The sequence below is a fragment of the Chlamydotis macqueenii genome, chromosome 2 (genome assembly GCF_036417535.1).
Source record: "Chlamydotis macqueenii isolate bChlMac1 chromosome 2, bChlMac1.mat, whole genome shotgun sequence".
NCBI classification, from domain to species: domain Eukaryota; kingdom Metazoa; phylum Chordata; class Aves; order Otidiformes; family Otididae; genus Chlamydotis; species Chlamydotis macqueenii.
This window is the reverse complement of record NC_141557.1, coordinates 62,448,288-62,465,114: the sequence shown is the minus strand read 5'-3', so window position 1 is coordinate 62,465,114 and position 16,827 is coordinate 62,448,288. Positions and strand designations below refer to the sequence as shown.

The 16,827-nt window shown below is 42.3% G+C and overlaps 1 protein-coding gene across 1 annotated transcript in view; it reads right to left on the bottom strand.

The window, feature by feature from the left end:
- The window catches only part of COL15A1 (collagen type XV alpha 1 chain), a 153,225-nt gene that overhangs the window by 62,394 nt on the left and 74,004 nt on the right, over positions 1–16,827 (bottom strand). The window contains exons 11-13 of the mRNA XM_086741476.1: positions 11,132–11,209; positions 9,128–9,190; positions 6,501–6,626 (exon numbers count right to left, since the gene is read on the bottom strand). Coding sequence (XP_086597602.1) covers positions 6,501–6,626; positions 9,128–9,190; positions 11,132–11,209 — 267 coding nt within the window. The remainder of the gene's footprint in view (positions 1–6,500; positions 6,627–9,127; positions 9,191–11,131; positions 11,210–16,827) is intronic.

Here is a 16,827-nt window from a genome sequence, read left to right as displayed (position 1 = left end):
AGTAATTGGCTAGTCTTCTGAAATTAGTATTTGCAACAGAAGACCTTTGATTATACAACTATTTCAGTGTGTTACGGAATGAGAATTCCCATTAAAAAACTTCTGCTGTGAATCGATCTCACTTCATTTATCCAGAGTGTGCAAATCTTTGGAGAGCAGGACTACCTACACTTTCTTAGGTCATCTCAAGTGTGGGAATGCATGGGTCTGTACTGTTAATAGTTGTAGTTTTCCTTCAGTAGCCTGCAGACTTGTCATGGCCTGATTCTTCTGAAAACATGCTTTAGTAGTCTAGTTTACATTTCACTTCTACTTTTTAAATGAATGTTTCCCAGGCATTATCCTGAAAAGTGGACAATTATTTCTGTTGCATCAGAAAAACAACTGGCTACAAATAGTTAATATTATAGCCTATGAAATCCTAGGGAACACATTCATCTTTAAAACAGAAGATGAATCAATACATATTTCCCCATTTTCTTTGAAATCTTTTTACATTATTACTTTGACAGATTTTAACAAAATGTTCTGGACCATTCTAATTACTTTATCTTCTACAGATACAGAAACAGTCACAGTCACGAAGCTGAAAGTCCATTTTGAATAGAAAAGACACTATTATAGAGGACCTTTTAATCTAACATTGCACTTAGTTACCCTAATGCTTTATTTGCCGCATTTAACAATCTGTTTTACAAGACTTGCCAATGGATTTTCTTAAAATTGCAGTCATAATGACCAATTTGATCTGTCTTGGACTGAGAAAAAAAAAGTGCTGTTGGGAGCATAACAGATGAAATCCGGCCAGCATTTCAGGCTTTTTTATTTCAAAGTGCAATCCTGTAGATGCAGAGAATAACGGCTGCAGTAAGGCCAATATGAGTTGTTGCATCAGTAGAGATGGGAAAGAGGAGGGAAATTGAGGCAAAAATAATGTATTTTGAAAGAATCACACTTCTGCATCTATTTTGCTAGTTCATAAAAACCTATCCCAATCCATCCTACTCTATTTAAGCTGTTGTGCAGGTATTTCCACCTTCCAAACTTCATGAATCATTCCTAGGCAGGCTAAAGCCCATAGGTATTTGAAGTTATTGTCTCTTAATTTCTTACTTTGCAGATATGCTCCAAGTGTATATGGGTTTTGGTTTTGTTTGTATCTCAAACACAAAAAGCAGTTGATATTAATTTTGATCACTATCTCTCATGTTGAAGTTGACTGCCTGAATGTGGTTACTACCTTTTTTTTTTTACGTCTTTAATTTTTGCTTTCCTGTTATTGATCCTAGACTCTTTGTATTTTTAGAATATTTGTTTACATATAAAGAATATGCTCTTTAATGAGAAAATATGCCTGGTCATAAAGCAGATTGCTTCTGATAGTAAGCCTTAAGATGCTGAGCATCTTCGTTTTACTGAAAAGTGATTATCAATTTTAAATACATGAGCAGTGGGGAGCAACACTGGTCTGTATTAGAGGACAGAAGATCTGCAACTATGCTCTAAGGATACTGTGTTTCTGAAGATACTGTGGTTCATGAGGTTCACATGGACCTATCTCTCAAGCCTGTCAAGGTCCCTCTGGATGGCATCCCTTCCCTCCAGTGTGTCAGCCACACCACACAGCTTGGTGTCATCAGCAAACTTGTGAGGGCGCATTCTATCCCCACTGTTCATGTCGCCAAAGATGTTAAACAGTGCTGGACCCAATACTGACCCCTGAGGAATACCACTCACCACTTGTATCCCCTTAGATGTTGAGCCATTGACCACAACTCTGAGTGTGACCATCCAGCCAATTCCTTATCCACTGAGCGGTCCATCCACCAAATCCATGTCTTTCCAGTTCAGAGACAGGGATATCATGCAGGACAGTGTCAAATGCTTTGCACAAGTCCAGGTAGATGATGTCCATTGCTCTCCCTTGTCCACCAATTCTCTAACCCCATTGTAGAGACCACCAAATTGGTCAGGCACAATTTGCCCTTAGTGAAGCCATATTCGCTGTCATAAATCATCTCCTTACTATCCATATGCCTTAGCATAGATTCCAGGAGAACCTGCTCCATGATCCTGCTGGGCCTAGAGATGAGACTGACTGGCCTGTAGTTTTCTGGATCTTCCTTTTTTTCAATTTTTAAAAGTCAGCAGGAACTTCATTGGACTGCCGTGATTTCTCAAATATGATGTATAGTGGTTGAGCAACTGGCCAGGCTGGATGAGGCTCTGAGCAACCTGATCTGGTTGGAGATGTCCCTGCTCCTTGCAGGGGGGTTGGACTAGATGACCTCTGAAGGTCCCTTCCAACTCTAACCATCCTATGATTCCCTCAGGACCCACAGATACATCTCATCAGGTCCCATGGACTTGTGCACCTTCAGGTTCCTTAGATGGTCTCAAACCTGCTCTTGTCCTGCAGTGAGTGGTTCTTCATTCTCCCAGTCCCTGCCTTTGCCTTCTGTCACTTGGGCAGTGTGACTGGAGTGCTTGCTAACGAAGACTGAGGCAAAAAAGTCATTGAATACCTAAGACTTCTCCATATCCTGGGTAACCAGGTCTCCCATTTTCTTCCAAAGGGGGACCACATTTTTCCTGGTCTTCCTTTTATCCCAAACATACCGATAGAAGCTTTTCTTGTTGCCCTTGACACCCCTGGTCAGACTTAATTCTATTAGGTCTTTAGCTTTCCTAACCTCATCCCTGGTCACTCGGACAGTTTCTCTGTATTCCTCCCAGGCTACCTGTCCTTGCTTCCACCCTCTGTGGGCTTCCTTTTTTTTTTTTTTTTCTGTTTTTAGTTGGTCTGGGAGCTCCCTGTTCATCCATGCAGGCCTCCTGGCATTTTTGCCCAACTTCCTCTTTGCTGGGATGTGTCGCTCCTGAGCTTGCAGGAGGTGCTCCAACTTTCTTGGGCTCCTCTTCCCTTCAGGGCTTTATCCCATGGCACTTTGCCCAGCAGATCCCTGAAGAGGCCAAAGTCTGCTCTGCTCAAGTCCAGGGTAGAGAGCTTGCTGTTCACCCTCCTCACTGCCCTAAGGATCTTGAACTCGACCACCCCACGGTCACTGCAGCCAAGGCTGCCCTTGAGCTCCACATTCTCCATCAGCCCCTCCTTGTTGGCAAGAACAAGGTCCAGCATAGCACCTCTCCTCACCGGCTCCTCTATCGCTTGCAGGAGGAAGTTATCATCAATGCATTCCAGGAACCTCCCTGTGCCCTGCTGTGTTGTCCCTCCAACAGATGTCAGGGTGGTTGAAGTCCCCCATGAGGACCAGGGCTTGTGATTGTGAGACTGCTCTTATCTGTCTATAGAGGGCCTCATCTGCTCTGCCTAGCTGGTCACATGGCCTGTAGCAGACCCCACTGTAATGTCCCCTGTCCCTGCTCTCCCTTTAATCCTGATCCATAAGCTCTTGGTCAGCTCCTCAATCATCCCCAGGTGGAGCTCCATGCACTCCAGCTGGTCATTGACATAGGGTGCAACACCCCCTCCTCATCTCCCCTGCTTGTCCTTCCTAAAAAGTCTGTATCCTTCTGTTACAACAATCCAGTCGTAGCAGCCATCCCATCACATCTCCAGGATGTCAATAAGATCATAGCCCTGCAGGCATGTGCACATCTCTAACTCCTTTTTTTTTCATTCCTCATGCTATGTGTGTTTGCGTAGAGGCATTTAAGCTGGGCCCCGACGAAGCTAACTTACTGGCTGGAGTTCCTTTCTGCTGCTCTTCAGGCACTCTCCTGCTGACCTGTAATCCTTCTCCAGGCTCTGGGCATCCGTTGCTGGCACTGCCATCAAACTGGTAGGAGTGGGATGGACTGAGGTTCTGCTCCCCCAGCATCTTTAGTTTAAAGCCCTCTTCACCAGCTTGGCAAGCCTATGATGGAAGATGCTCTTCCCCTTCTCCAACAGACGGACACCATCAGCCCCCAGTAGACCACATTTCTCAAAGCAAGTCCCATGGTCTAAGTAGCCAAACCCCTGGCTGTGGCACCAGTCCTGTAACCACTTGTTGATTCACCAGATTCAACTGGCCCTTGGAAACCCACTCCCTTTCACCAGGAGGACTGATGAAAAAACAACCTGCATTTCAGAGGGACCTTGGCAGGCTGGAGAGGTGGGCCCGTGCCAACCTCATGAAGTTCAGCCAGGCCAAGTGCAAGGTCCTGCACCTGGGTCGTGGTAATCCCAGGCACAAATACAGGCTGGGCGGAGAATGGATTGAGAGCAGCCCTGAGGAGAAAGGCTTGGGAGTGCTGGTGGACAAGAAGCTCAACATGAGCAGGCAATGTGCCCTTGCAGCCCAGAAGACCAACTGCATCCTGGGCTGCATCAAGAGGAGTGTGGCCAGCAGGTCAAGGGAGGTGATTCTCCCCCTCTACTCTGCCCTAGTGAGACCCCACCTGGAGTACTGTGTCCAGTTCTGGAGCCCCCAACATAAGAAGGACATGGACCAGCTGGAGAAGGTCCAGAGGAGGGCCACGAAAATGATCAGAGGGCTGGAGCACCTTTCCTATGAGGACAGGCTGAGAGAGTTGGGGCTGTTCAGCCTGGAGAAGAGGAGGCTCCGGGGAGACCTTATAACGGTCTTCCAGTACCTCAAGGGGGCCTACAAGAAAGATGGGGAGAGGCTGTTCAGTAGGGCCTGTTGTGATAGGAGGAGGGGTAATGGTTTTAAAATAGAGGGGGGTAGATTTAGATTGGATATTAGGAAAAAATTTTTTACAGTGAGGGTGGTGGAACACTGGCACAGGTTGCCCAGAGAGGTGGTGGATGCCCCATCCTGGAAACATTCAAGGCCAGGTTGGACGGGGCTCTGAGCAACCTGATCTAGTCAGGGATGTCCCTGCTCCTTGCAGGGGGGTTGGACTAGATGACCTTTCAAGGTGCCTTCCAACCTAACCATTCTATGATTCAGAGTCCCTTACCACCACTGCCAGGGCTCTGTAGTCCTCCTTGATACTCCTCAAATTGCTCCTGACTGTATCACTGGTGCCCACATGAAACAACAGCAGCAGATAATAGACAATGGACTCTACAAGGTGTGGTAGTCTCTCAGTGACATCCCTGATACAAGCAACACCTCTCTAGAGAATGTGTCGGGTCAGCAAACGGGTGCCTCCATACCTCTTGGAAGAGAGTCACCTACTATCACCTATTGCCCTAGTTGTTATATGGGGAGCAGACTGGGCTGCCTTACTCAGCTCCAGCATCTGTCCTGATGTGATGGGTCTTTCCTCTTCAGTTTGCAGAGCAGTGAAGCGGTTCTGCAAGGGCACCTCAGACTTCAGGGGGTCTCTTCCTCCTTCTGGTCTTTGCCATTGCCAAGTTTCCATTCTTCTGCATTACCGTCCCCTGCCCCTTCTGCGTATGCTGATGGGGAAGGTTTTGGCTGTTTGTCCACGGGCTGTGGGTCCACTGCAGACTGTGCTCGGAACCAGCTATCTAATTCCTTCTCAGCCTCCCTGATGTTACGCAGCCCCCTCACTGCCTTTTGCAGGTCAGCCACCTGCCACAGGAAGTCCTCCACTTGGGCACACCTTTTGCAGGGGGGTCTGCTGCCTATCCCTGCCCCAGGACAAAGGTCTAGGGACTTCCTGCAGTCTTAGCAAACTTCATTTTCCTGAAAGCACCACAGGAAAAATAATCTATAGCCTTATTCAGTGTTAGTAAAATAATCTTCACTTTTGTGTGAGGGATTTCAGTGATCGTCCATGTAGGGCCACTGTAGGAAATTACAAGCTGCACACAGCTGTGAGAATGTGACCTTGGAGAGGGGAGCTAGGAGGGTTGTTATCTCAGAAAGGGGAACCAGGAGGGTTGTTACTGAGCAGGATGATGCTGCTATCTGGGAACCACTGTTAGCCATCAGGGCACGTACTTGGCAGACCTTGCTGCAGGCACTGGCCGTGTGTGCACCAACACCTGGTCAGTACTCTTCCACTGAGTCTGCTGAGGGTATAAACAGAGGCGGCTCAGAGCAGAGAGAGAGAAAGGACCCAGAGCACACTCTGCGAACAACAGGGGATGCCCTGAAGGTGCTGCGCCTATCTCCCTTCTCTGCTCTGATCCCGCTGGTAATCATCCTCCTGCTCAGCGGTGTCTCCAGCTTAGTGGGGTTGGTAAGACTCTCATAAAGGGAAAACAATACGCTGGTAACTACTTATGCTAGGAACTGTAACTGCTTATGCAAGGCTATAATAGAGCAATAAATACTGTTGTGCTTTTAAATATCATATGTTGGGCAAACTTTGTGCATAGGAATCCTATGAACTGGTTACAACTTTTTATTTATTCTGGTCCAGATTCACTAGTATCTGTCTGCCAACTGTACATCTTGCTGTGCAGTAATGTGCTTTGATTAAAAAGTGTGCATAAATCCAAGGTCTTCAATTAAAAATATTCTTCAATATTATTAAGAATTGTACAGACTGTAAGCCTTAGAACTTAGCGTTGTGGGACAAACAACATTAAAGTTTGCACACAAATGGGTACTCACTTCAGGGCCTGGTTCACCAGAAGCTCCATCTTCCCCTGGTGACCCAGGAGGTCCTACATCTGAATCGGGTGCTGGCTTTCCCGGAAGACCAGGCAGTCCTGGAGGACCTGGTGGCCCAGGAAGACCCTGGATAAATTAGCAGCATTGTTAGAAATAGCCCTAGCTAGGTTCATTTGTATATACAAGGAACAGGAAAAGCTCACACAGACTGTTCAGATTAATAAAAATCTCAGCTTGGGTTACCATCCCCCTTCTGCTTCATTAAGAACCAATTTTAGTTTCACAGACACACCCCTTACATAGGGTCACACTGACCTCGTCCATCCTTTTCTCTCTGAATTGCGCTTCCTCGTGGCATCCAACAGCAAGCAGGAAGTTAGAAACTAGAAAAATTCTGTATCAGCTCTCTAACCCAGTAAAGAAAGACCTTAGAGATATTCCAATGACAGACCTAATGTTAAGAAACTTAACCAAAATGAAATCAAGGGATCACTGAACAGAGCCAAGTGGTTAGGTTTTTCTCGACTAATTTCAAAGGGTTTTTCCATGCCAGAGCACTGAGAAATCTGTACTCATGGTCAAGACCTGGGTGTGCTTCGTGCTGTAAAAATGGCCTCTGCTCCAGAGATCCATCCTGTGTGGACATGAGCAGATCTATTTAAATTGAATGACTTAAATATGTTACTTTAGGATAAATAGTATGTCTGCAAATATTCTCTCCCATGTGCAAGTCTATGTTTGTTATTGATTGCATACAGCAGGCAAACATGGACAGTTTGAACTTTTGGAGTATGGCACAAGGGTTCCAAGACAAGAACTCTAATTCTGAGGATTCTGTTAGGACCATGGTCATCTTGGATTTTCAGTACACTCAACAGAGCCTTCTGCAGGGAGTCATTCCAAGGACTCACTTGTCTCATTGACTACACAAAGTATGTAAAGAGGCTAGTTTCCTAAATTAGGCAAGATAACTAACTTTCAGCACATGGCAATTCCCTCCTGAAGAATCTTAGGAAGAAGGTATTCAGCACTTTGGGGGAAAGAAGAAACAGAAGTGAAGTCTTGATGCAGAAATCAGTCTGAGAGAAGGAAAAATATCACTAGATGTGTTGAAAACAGAGGCCTCAGAATGCCATAGCATTTTGGAGTTCATAGGAGAGGGACATCCAGAGAGCTAATTCCTCAGAAAGCTACAGTATTATTGATGAAACAAATTCTAATCAAAGGATGGAAATGCTCCATCTCAAAAACTGCATAAAAGATTATCTCTCACTCCATCTAGATGGATTGGTAAAAGCCTTCTCATTTATGTCTCATCTTCAACCACTTGATTTCTCATTTTCCTAATATTTATCCTTAACTGCAATATATTGCTGATTCATTATTTATCTGACTGGTTCTGTGGATGGAAAACCACATTATTTGCAACTGCAATATGTATTTTACAGATTGCTACTTGGGCTTTCAACAGGAACATGGTAAAAGTAGATTTGGCTCACTGTCTAGAGACAATGGGTGAAGAAGTGGCGCAAGAACAAAAGAAAGCATACAAAATAATTCCAGAGCTGGCAGCAAGTTCTAGTTAACTGACGTTATTTAAAAAAAAAATTAAAAAAAAATCATTCAACAGCTCAGAAGCAGAGAAAGAAAAACAAGCAAGATGTCCCATTTTTAATCCAGAGCCATGCTCATCTGAGTATCATCTCTCAAAACATGTCTGCTCTCTGTGAAAGGAAAGCACAAGATCAATGCACCAATTCAATCCCTAAAACAGAACTTACTTTGTTGACACGCAACGCTGAGAGTGACAGAATAAGCTAAAATGTTAAACCAGTACTCATCATCCCACTTGTTCTGCTCTGTTTCTGGAGCCTGCGGATCCTGAGCACAGCTGAAAGCTCATGAATCAGCTGCATTTTACAGCACAGGCTACTGAAATTAATGCCCACTTTCCTGAATATTATGTCTGCAAAATTAAGTAGTTTAGTAGATGCACAAGCCATATAAGCTCTTTCTGAAGCTGAGCAAGACACCTCCAGGAGAAGGATGAGGTGAACATATAAGGCAGCAACTGCTTTCACTGTCCTAGTTTAACCAATAGCCAAAAGTGCATTAACAGCCCGAGGCTCAGGTTTATCTGGCATGAATACTCCTTCCCAGTGACAGAAGTCTGGTCTCCCATGTTACATAGCCTCACTCAGGAGCATAAAAATAGTAACTTTCAGTAAGCCAAAGCATCTCTCTACTAGCCAGTCTTGAGGTGACAGTGTTATAATTCTTCACAAAGGCGAGGATATAGGGAAGTTCAAATTACCATAAACAGTGGAAGTTGCAGTGTAAAATATGAGGTACTTATTTTTTAGAACAGGTAACTACAAATTTTAAAAAGCAAATAATAGTATAATTCCCACATCTCTCCTCTTTACTGTCTTCTTAGAATCAGATTAAAAGCATCTTCTTATTTTAAAAAGTCCTCTTGCTATTATTTCTGTGTTGTCCTTTTTCTTTCTCAGGCTTCTGTGAATTAAGCATGTAGAAAATTTGTAAAATGGACCTTCTACAATCTGGATAAGAAAAGTAAAGCTCTTTTTTATACTAATGAGAAATAAATATCAATATATACTTACTCTTAAAATCTCAGTCTCTCCATCAATGTCTCCAGAACCTGATTCTTCAGGTTCCAGTCTATTCTGAAATTAGGAAAATTCCATTTTAAAATATTGCTTCTAAAGATGACAAATTAAAGTATCACTTGCCAATTACTGCAAATACAGTTACAGTCAATATCCTTGCAGCAGATTGTCGCTGGTGAAATAAATTCTTATACAATAAAAATATTTCAATCATGTTTCTGGTGCTTCATACCATTTTATTTTGCAGACACTCAGGCCTGCAGATGCTCTATGAGTACAGTGATGACAGTCCTGCAGGACACACATGCTATGTGACTGTTTGAATGAACTGAAGATGAAGCAGTATCTCAGACAAATATTAACTTTGGAAAGATAGCTGTCCACATTAAGATTACAACATTAGAATAGCTCACAGTGGATCCTGATGCCCAACTCCCTCACAAGTAGCAGGAGACTCCCCTGAGTACCATCCCCACTTCATATACTGAGCATAATGTCACATGGGATGGAACAGCCCTTTGGCCAATTTGGGTAAACTATCCCAGCTGTTAGCTAATTAGTAAACTATTCCAGCTGTGGCCCCCAGCCACAGGGGCCACCAGCTCCAGTTCCTCTGCCAGCTCAGGTGAAAATTAACTCTATCCTAGCCAGAACCAGGACAGGTCAGTTATAAATTTTTTAAAAATATATATAACTTGCTATGAAAATTTCATAGAACTCGTAATTTAAAAAAAACTAAAAGGAATAAACTAAGATGTGCAAGAAACAAACTTGACAGCTGAAATGTGACTTTTCTACACATGTGAGTTCCACCACATTTAAAATGGAATAATATCAACTCATATAAAAGTAAATTAACTACAGATTCCCATAGCAAGTCCTTGATGAGTTTCATAGCTGTGTATGCTTTGTAAATTACAGCCCAACGTGCACAGAGAACTAGTACCTGAATCAGTTATAATAGTACCAAAGCTAATGTTTCAAAAGCCCAGGAGCCAGGGATGCATTCTCTGGTTGCACTTCATTCCAGAATAAAAGGCCTTGAAACTTGCTATCACAGACCACAAGAAAGTAAAGGCAGTGCAGGACCTGGTATTCACTGCTACATTTAGAGAAGTGGCCTTTGAGTGAGAAAAGCTGTTGGACTGGAGCTCCTTGTCTGGAGCTGCCTTGTTGGTCTCTTGAAGTCAATATCAGTGGAGGCTAAATAGTGCAGCCATTCATAACACTGTTACTCTATTTTTATGCTACAGAAACAGAATCGTATCATTTAGCAGATCCTGGATCAGGGGGAGCATATAATCCATTTTGGTCACTCTAACATGTTGCAAACTATCTTGTTAAATACTCACAATACTCAGTGTGACAGATAGTTTCATTTAAAACTCGACCACAGGACTTCCACTAGTGTCAGTGGCAGGCCATGTCTACATGTAAAATCTGCTCCCACCCATGAAATGAAAATTCAGGACAGATTCCTTCTTCAGCTATGTACATCTATATCCTCATGGAAACAGTGGGAAAGATCCAAGTATAGAAGAGAGATGAATCTGAAATATATTCTTTAACATTGCCTGAGTACTGAGCATTCAAAATATGAACACTGTCACCACGCTGGTACATGTTGTAGTATTTAATGACAGCAAATGTAAGTGACTGTCAAACAATTTCTGTGTTTTGTAGTGGGAAGAAATGAATAATTCAGGTTTCTAAAGCCTTTTTGAGGAAATTTTTGTCTCTAGTTCTCCCATATATTATTGCTTTTGCACAGGAGAGCACACACTGACTGGCTTTAAAAAATGTTAATACTGGATGTTTATGTAGATTACAGTACTCACAAACTTTAGCCAGACATTTATTTGCATTTCTGCATGAGTGTTTAGAAAACATGATTATCTCTGTGGCATTCAGGCTGCTTTCCCACAGAAAACCTCCTATTTAGTTCTGGATTCCTCTTTGGCAAGCCAAGCTCATTGACAAAGAATCCCCAATACTCACTAATACTTTGGAAGGAGCAGATGGTCCTGCAGGTCCTGGTAGTCCAGGGAGTCCTGGCAATCCCTCACCAGCATCACCCTAAAACAGGAATGAAGATAAATCAGAAAAGATTTAATTCATATAACTGCAGAGCAGGGGTTACAGCACTACCTGCAATCCTTGTGGATTTCTAGTTACAGGAAACAACAAAAGTGTCTGCTTAGATGCTATGAGCAGAGTTGAACCTTGTTCATTTCTAAGACAAGCTCCCCAGAAACATGATCTTTGCATTCGCAAAGAAAGAGAGGACTTTTCCCTATCTAACTTCTCCAACGGAGAGACTCTTCAGCAGGGCCTGTTGTGACAGGACGAGGGGTAATGGTCTCAAAATAGAGGGAAGTAGATTTAGATTAGATATTAGGAAAAAATTTTTACAATGAGGGTTGTGGAACATTGGAACAGGTTGCCCAAAGAGGTGGTGGATGTCCCATCCCTGGAAACGTTCAAGGGCAGGTTGGATGAGGCTCTGAGCCACCTAATCTAGTCGGGGATGTCCCTGCTCCTTGCAGGGGGGGTTGGACTAGAGGACCTTTCAAGGTCCCTTCCAACCCTAACTGTTCTATGATTCTATGAATTTGCAAATATACAAGCAGCATTAACAGGATTAGACTGTATATTTCTTGTCAGAATAAAGTTTTACTGTGGATCCTGCATTTTTAGGGCACATTACATGCCCCTCCCCAATGAGTAAGTAGAAAGTGTGGTCACACCATGGTACTCAAGAAGTAAATTTCTTCATTTTATTGCTACCATCTGTAATGCTTTTTCCAGTACCATCATGTCATGATTATTCTCCTATGTGTTGACCTTTATCTACTGCCAATGCAATGAAAGGCCCTGTTCAGAACTGTGTCATTTTCTCTCATAATTATTACCATCTCTTCTTCTTTGGCTTTCTTACACCATCTCTGACATTTTGCTGAGGTTAGTTTAAAGTGCTTCTGCTTAAGATATTTATGACTTTTATTAAATTTTCTGCTCAACTTCAGCATTTTTCACTCAAATAAAGAGTAGAGGTTCTGCCTCAACTGTTTTAATCTCAAGTTGGAAGTCTTTTATAATGTATCTTTTCTTTCTCAACTATCTATGTGCCTTTTTCTGGAGAATTCACTAAGCAAGGTTTGGCCTTTGTATTCTAAACTCTTTTGGGAGAAGGATGTGCCATTGCATCCCCCAAAATGGGGCAATAGGATCATAAATAACTGTCAGACCACAGCTTTATGATTGCTTAATGTGTATGTTGTTTTCATCACATGATTTGCACTCATTTGGTTTCATTTTTTTAAGTCTCGCATACCTCTAAAAGTGATTAATCCCACTTGCTTTTTACCTGATACACCTGACAAAGGGAATGCCAGGAGAAAATACAGTGTCCTCCTCTCCCTCCCTAGTTGTCTGAGATGTCTTGCCTTTGGCATTCAATAACCGCAATTGTTGTGGTTTAGTCCGTCACCACACAGTTTCTCGCACACCCTTCCCTTCCCCAGCGGGATGGAGGAGAGAATTGGGAAGAAAGGAAAACTCGTGAGTTGAGACTAATACAGTTTACTAAAATAGCAGAGGAAAATTACAATAATAATAAAATATAAGGATAGTAAAATATACAAAATGAACAATGCATGATTTCTCACTACCTGATGTCCAAATGACCGATACAGCCCATCCTGAGCAGCGATCACAGAAACAAAACTGAGCAGCAAGCAAAGGAGCGAGAGAGAAAGAGAGCAAGGGATGCTAGAGATGCACGCCAACTCTGGCCATGCCCCACTTATATACTGAGCATGACTTTTACGGCATGGAATACTCTCTTTGGCCAGTTTGGGTCAATTATTCTGGCTATATCCTTCCCAGCTTCCTTCCCCTGCACATTAGCAAAACCTGGAAAGCCAGACAGTGTCCTCGGTGTCATTAGCAACTACTCATATCATCAGTGTGTTTATCAACGTTCTTCACATATGAAATCCAAAACACACTGGCTACTGAGAGGAAAATTAACTCCATCCCTGCAGAAACCAGGACAGCAATTCTGAGGAGTGCCTCAGTGTGCATTTTGGACATTCTTCCTACATGGTGATCCTGGTTTTCAGACAGACATATGTTTAGAGGGGAAGAAAGAGCAATGTAAGTGCTCATATCCCAGAGCTTCTCTCACCATTGGGGGTGAAAAGCTTAGCCTTCCCTCTAACAATGTTTTCATGTAGCACAGATTCCTACCCATCCATCCTGACACTGCAGAGCTGCAAGGTGTGACCTTCTTCCCACCTTGCACCAGGAGGAGAGAAACCTGACTGGTAGCACTGAGCTTTTTTAAAGGGATAGAAGTCACAGAGACATAACCAACACTGTTAGGCAGCCTCTACTGATCTATGCTTTACCCTCTAACCTGCCAAATTGTTATCTGTGATTTTGAGCATTTTAATTATGTTCTCTAAACTCATATATTCATAGCAGGAAACACTGAATTTTACCTGCCTCTTGGTCACTTGCTCTTTGTGCTTGAAAATTCAGTAGATAAATGTATTCATTAATTTCTTTGTTCCCTGTGGCTTTGTCAAATGGTTCCTATAGTGATACTTCAGTCAGATTCACAGAGAATGTGTTTAATTAATTTGGGGCTATTTTCACTGTCTGCCAGCATGTTAATGTATAGATACTTTAAATTCAATTACATTAGCTCCTGTCAGCGTTTTGCGCTTGTTTTCATGCAATTTCTTTCACTTTGTGGAAGAAAAAACCCTCAGCTACAAGGAAGGAAAAAACCCTCAGCTCTCACATTTGGATCAGAGTCAACTCTAGAAAGCCTAATTTTTTCATTCCTGAGGAGCATCTCATGGCTGTGTCACTGCACTGAACAAAGATCACAGTGAAAAAGTGACAGCTAGCTCCTCACTCTCCACTGATATGTAGGACCCCATCAGTTCACAGCTTTCTATTTTCAATGAGAAGAACCAGAAACAGGCAGGTGGATCCTGCTGCTATTCCTCAAATTTAAATGTTATTATGCTGAAAAAGTGCTGACTATCTTTAGAGAGCATAACTCGTTTGATTTTTGTGTGTGTGTGCACAGACCAATTCTTTAGGCTTTACTCACCTTACCAATATAACGGGTCCTAGGAAACCACACTGAGTGGGACAACGAAATAATTTTCTGGCCAACTAATAATTTTTAAATTATTCACATATGTAAAAGAAGATCAGAGCAGTTTCTTCTTGGTTGTCCTGCTTTCTGCTGCAGGAATTTAGTCTGGTTAAAGTATTGCCATGAAAAAGCTCTGCATAAGAAGCTGTCAGTGTTCCTTAGTGCTGTTGAACATTTTGTTAGGATTTTAGTACCTGTTTGCTAACTTATCTTCACAAATGCCTCTTTGATGTATCCCTTGAAAATATTAGCCCAATTTTTAAAATGGAAAACCAAGCTTAAGATGTCTTTACTAAAATAGCCATATAAGTAATCACGAATAGACTACATGAGTCTTTTTCTTCCAGATACAGCCTTAGCTCTCTATGGCTAAGCTGCACATCCTGCTGCCAAAATGTTCTTCTGATATCTATTGTAATCAATAAAATAAGGCTGAAGACCATTCTTTGGCCCTGAGGTCAGGTAGAACAGACATCCTGTGTTCACAGTACTTAGGTACTTGGCCCTGAGCCTCCTTTTAGCCCTGTATGTTCAAAGCTAATATTTTCCCTTTGGTTTTTTTTTGTGCAATTTTCATGAAATAACATGAGAACTATACTGCAACCCATCAGCATGATGAGTATTTGAAAGTAAAAAGCCTGTTGGGATGGCACTGGAGGAGAACGTAAAATAAACAGAGCCAACCTATGCACAGTCTTGTTTTGCAGCATACTGAGAAGAGTTAACAACCAATGCTACTTCTGAGGAATGCTGAGGTCTACTTGACATGGGCCATAACACTGTCACACCAGGCTCACAAGTCTGAACCATCAGCAATCCAGTCAGTTCCTGGGCTAATTTTTTTTGGCAGTATTGATGTAGGACTTGTTGCTGGAGATCAAAATGTTTACCTAACAACAGTTGCAGCTGCAAAATAAAGCTTATTTTGCTAATTTGCACTTTGTTTATAAGTAGAAGAAATGTAAACAACTATAATATTGAAATCTTTTCCTTTTGCTTTGTTTTCATTAAAGCAGTCTGACTGATTTTGTGGTTTACTAACAGGAATTATTTATGTCAGTACCAAGCATCCTGGAAATTACTCCGGTCACAAGAATGACCAACGCAGATTGCAGGAAGTTTGGGAAGCTAATTGTCAAATGACATTTAGGCCATTTTTTTTCAGCTTTTTCACTGTGTGATTGACAAACACTAGAGAGGAAATTGAGCCTTTGCTAGAGGGGCTATAGTAGTTCCACACTGCAGAAAAACCAAAGGAGGCTCCCAGCAAGTGTCCATAGAGAGGGAAGGCACTATCTGCATCAGCTCTATATCAGGAAAGAACAATGTAAAGAATTAGCCAAATAGGGAGAGAGGGTTATAGAGAATCATGGGCTACAGACACCTGTGTATCTCCTGGGCTATGTCCAGAGATTTTACTCCTGCTCAAGGGCTTCAGCAAAAGTCATGGAAAGACTGACAAGTGTGTATACATGTTGTGAAGGACTGATTAATATTCCAGACACAAAGAATCTGAGACCAGTGCCTCACAAGAGAGTATGAATCCCTACCACCAGTGGGGCTACGCAAGATGGTACATTTCTTCTCAGAGAGTGCTGTAGCACATGTTATCAAGCTTACGAGGAGGTACTATTCCTGCATATCACTGTCTCAGTGATGGCTCTCGAAGAGCAGAACAGCCATTCTTTTCATCCTGCCATGCAGTCCACTCATGCAAGGGAATAGTGAATGGGTAGGCTTTTGAGTCCATGTAGCTTCTGGGGCAAAATCAGTGTGTCTCTCCCACAATGCAGTGAAGTGCTGTTCTCTGGGTACAGTGCTGTCCAAAAAGGACAACTACCATGACATTAATTCCTAACATCTATTGTTCATCACTCATCACTTGTTAACTCATTTGCTGCAGAGTATTTTTCCTTGAATTATACTTTACCTTTTAGTTATACCAAGATACATGTATAATTAATTATTAATATTACATATAGAATTGTTATTATTAGTAAAACCTAGAAACTGTGTATTACTATTCTCAGTGGTGTTTGTGTGATTTATCTCAGAAGCACTGAGCTGGTTGGGAAGTGCTGTAGCAATTAATCTCTGGTGGAAAGTGATTGTATTGGTTACATATTTTGGCATGATATGAAAATATGATGCAGGTTATTCAGAAAAGAAGGAAAAAAATCTCATAATGCTATCATGAAGAGTGTTGTGATATTTACCTGACAGCTTATAGTAGAAATGCCACATACATCATAGCAGTTACATCCACTTACAAATTCAGTAGTCATTTTGAGGGGCTCATTAGAGTAGGGGCAGTTTTAGGTAAATGACTGCTATAAATTAGTTCATGCTACTCTTTCTAGATTTGGAAACCTTAGCCTAGTCTATCTTGTACTTCAATAGTAGAACAAGTTATGCCACACTACTTAGAGTATGCTACTGTTAAAATGTATCTAGAACTGCTGTAATATTTTTCAAGTGAGACTAACGGTACTGCAGCTCTTGGTGGTATCACAATCAC